We start from the raw sequence: 2,737 nt of genomic DNA on the forward strand, positions 1-2,737 counted from the left end.
GAACTCAGGACCTTTGGAAGAGCAGTCAGTGCTCTTACCCGCTGAGCCATGTCTCCTTTCCTTTTGATAAGTAAATTATCTCAGGTGTTTTGTTACAGCGATGGAAGACTGGCTGGTACACAGTGTAAGAGGATCAGAAGTCAGGTAACTACTGCCTCTTTTCTCCACCTCCAGGACAAACACACATGGAATTTACATGCCCATAGACCAGGTGAGAAGGATGTCTAGAGTGTAGCTTGTGCGGGAGAGTGGGGAGGTCCACGGAGTCTGATGTCTGAAGCTAAACTGTCTGGCGATCCTGGATGACGTCATCTGGACCACTGGTGTCTATACGTAAATATTCAGGCTTGCTGTTGCACACCACCAAGATTTGGGTTGACTTCTTAGGCAGCACTTTCGGAGCTACAGCTGACTGTTACACCCTCTCCCCAACCCCGAGAAATCACGGCCACTTCCCACACCTGGCTGTTTTTAGGACTGAACAAGACAGGAACTGCATTGCCCGCCCATCCTCACAGGAGCACAGGCTCTCCATCTCCTTTGCCATCCTATCTCTGTGCCTATCCCAAGACTGGATGCCAGCAGGTACCCAGCCACCGCTACTAGACTAAGGAAAAATATAGAGCCAGACACTGAGGTGGGGAAAGTTGGTCTGTTTGTTTAATTAAACCCAGTGAGGAAGCCAAGACATGGGCCGAGACTAAGAACAAGACTGGAAATAGTTTAGAAAAGAAATGAAAATCGATCGCAGAGATGCTGGGCCGCTGGAGCATCAGGAGGAGACGGCATCTTCACGTGAGCTCCAGGATCACTGTCAGGGTAAGCACCAGGGTGAGCCGGACGCCATCGGAGCTGGAAGCAGAACCTGTGAGAGGGTGGAGGTGCTGTCAGGGCTGCAGCCTGCCTGTGCTTCACAGTGGGCCTATGGGTGTGAAACTCTGAGGTAAGTGGTTTCTAACAAAGATGCCTGGGGGCAGTATCATGTGACTGGGCTGGGGCCTCAGCTGTGCTGTCTGCCTGGTGAGGTCCAGTGCTTTGTCCTCATGCAGGCCTGCTGGGCCGAGGCCGGCAGGATGGTCCAGTAGGTACCAGGAGTGGGAGGCTTCACTGAGAACTGTGAGACTTGCAATGTATGGGCGATATCTCCGTCCCATGGGTGGTTCTAGATCGGGGTGGCTGAAGGGAGCAGCCTGGGGCGTCTGTCTATGCTCTTAAGTGTCCCATGGAATTGTCAAAGACCCACACCATGGTCAGTGCCAGACAAGGCCTCTTGTGGTCTGGGTACCAGTGAGAGGGGACACCCTGGGGCCCTGACATCCCACTGGCTGTTTGTGGGTGTCAAGCCTTTTTTGCTTAGTGCCTACTGTAGCCTAAACTTGACTCTGCCTAGACAAAGTGATGGCCCTCTGAGGAGATGGGAGGGATCACAGTAGGAAGGTGGTGTTTTTGGAGGCCTTGAAAGGCACTCACTCATTCACTTTTAGGCACGCAGTCTTGACGGCGGAGACTTACCACGGGAGTCCTCTGTTCCTCTTGGGATATTTGGGTTTTCTGCCAGAAAGAAACAGAGAGGAGCAAAGTAGGTGGGTGGTGCTGAGTCAAGAGGCACCTGCTATATGCCACCGTACACAACGGCTGGTGCAAACAACCACCCAGTTTCCCTGTATCTTACCATGTTACAGATAGGGAAACTGAGGCCGGCTAAGTGGCCGAGATGTGAACCTGGAATCTCTGATGATAAAGCTACTGGAATCCTAATGAGTGAGCTGCATTCTCTCTCTCTGAGTCAATTTCAAGGGGCTTCTGTGGACAGCTTTAAGCCAGGGCCTATCCTCGTGTGGTCCTGTGGGGTCCCTACCGAACACGATGAGCCGAGTGTGTGTATCCGTCGAGCCCAGTGGGTTCTGGGCAGTGCATCGGTACATGGAGCCGTTGAGCTCAGCAGGGACCCGCTCCAGCACGAGCTCCTTCCCGTCAAATTCGGCACTACCATCTAGGAGGCGGCTGCCCACTCTTGTCCAGGTGAACATGGGTTCTGGGAAGACCTCATTCTGTGGACCAGAGTAGGGAAGAGTGGTCATAGGCGAACATCTTGCCAACACAGGAAGTCAGGGGCTTTCCAGGCCCTAATTCTCATCTAATAGGCTTCAGGTAGCACCGGAGATCCCCAGGAAGAGGGCTAGGGCTGGAGCTTAGTTGGTAGCATGTTTGCCTAGCACGCACAAAGTCCTGGGTTCCATCCCCAGCACCCTATAAACTGTGATGGTGTCTAGCACTGAGGAGGAAGAAGAAGCAGGAAGGTTGGAAGTTCAAAATTATCCTCAGCTAAACAGGGAATGTGAAAAGAGCCTGGACCACAAGAGTCTAGGCTCAGGCCCAGAAGGTTAATATGAGCCGCATTCACTCATGGGAATACTAGAGTAAAGCAGGAAGGCTGGTCCCCATGGCCTGCGTGTACCTCTACCCACTCACCGCGCGACTCAGGCATCCAGAAAGAGGCTCACCTGAAATCCGTGGACTAGGATCCTCACTGTGTCCCCAACCCGGGCTCTGCTGGGTGTCATCACGATTTTGGGTCCTTTGGGAGCAACTGTATCAAGAGGAAGTTCGGGTCAGAAAGAGGAGGTAGGTGTGGTTAGAGAGGGGTGGTGGGTGGGGTCGGAGAGGGGTGGTGGGTAGAGTCAGAGAGGGGTGGTGGGTGTGGTCAGAGAGAGGTGGTGGGTAGGGTCAGAGAGGG

General features: G+C 53.4%; 1 protein-coding gene across 1 annotated transcript in view; it reads right to left on the reverse strand.

The window, feature by feature from the left end:
* Positions 1 to 638: 638 nt before the first annotated feature.
* Igsf21 (immunoglobin superfamily member 21) overlaps positions 639 to 2,737 on the reverse strand; it is a 224,779-nt gene continuing 222,680 nt past the window's right edge. The window contains exons 7-10 of the mRNA XM_031379276.1: positions 2,505 to 2,590; positions 1,859 to 2,051; positions 1,513 to 1,551; positions 639 to 865 (exon numbers count right to left, since the gene is read on the reverse strand). Coding sequence (XP_031235136.1) covers positions 792 to 865; positions 1,513 to 1,551; positions 1,859 to 2,051; positions 2,505 to 2,590 — 392 coding nt within the window. The 3' untranslated portion in view covers positions 639 to 791. The remainder of the gene's footprint in view (positions 866 to 1,512; positions 1,552 to 1,858; positions 2,052 to 2,504; positions 2,591 to 2,737) is intronic.

The sequence above is a fragment of the Mastomys coucha genome, unplaced genomic scaffold (genome assembly GCF_008632895.1).
Source record: "Mastomys coucha isolate ucsf_1 unplaced genomic scaffold, UCSF_Mcou_1 pScaffold18, whole genome shotgun sequence".
Taxonomy (NCBI): domain Eukaryota; kingdom Metazoa; phylum Chordata; class Mammalia; order Rodentia; family Muridae; genus Mastomys; species Mastomys coucha.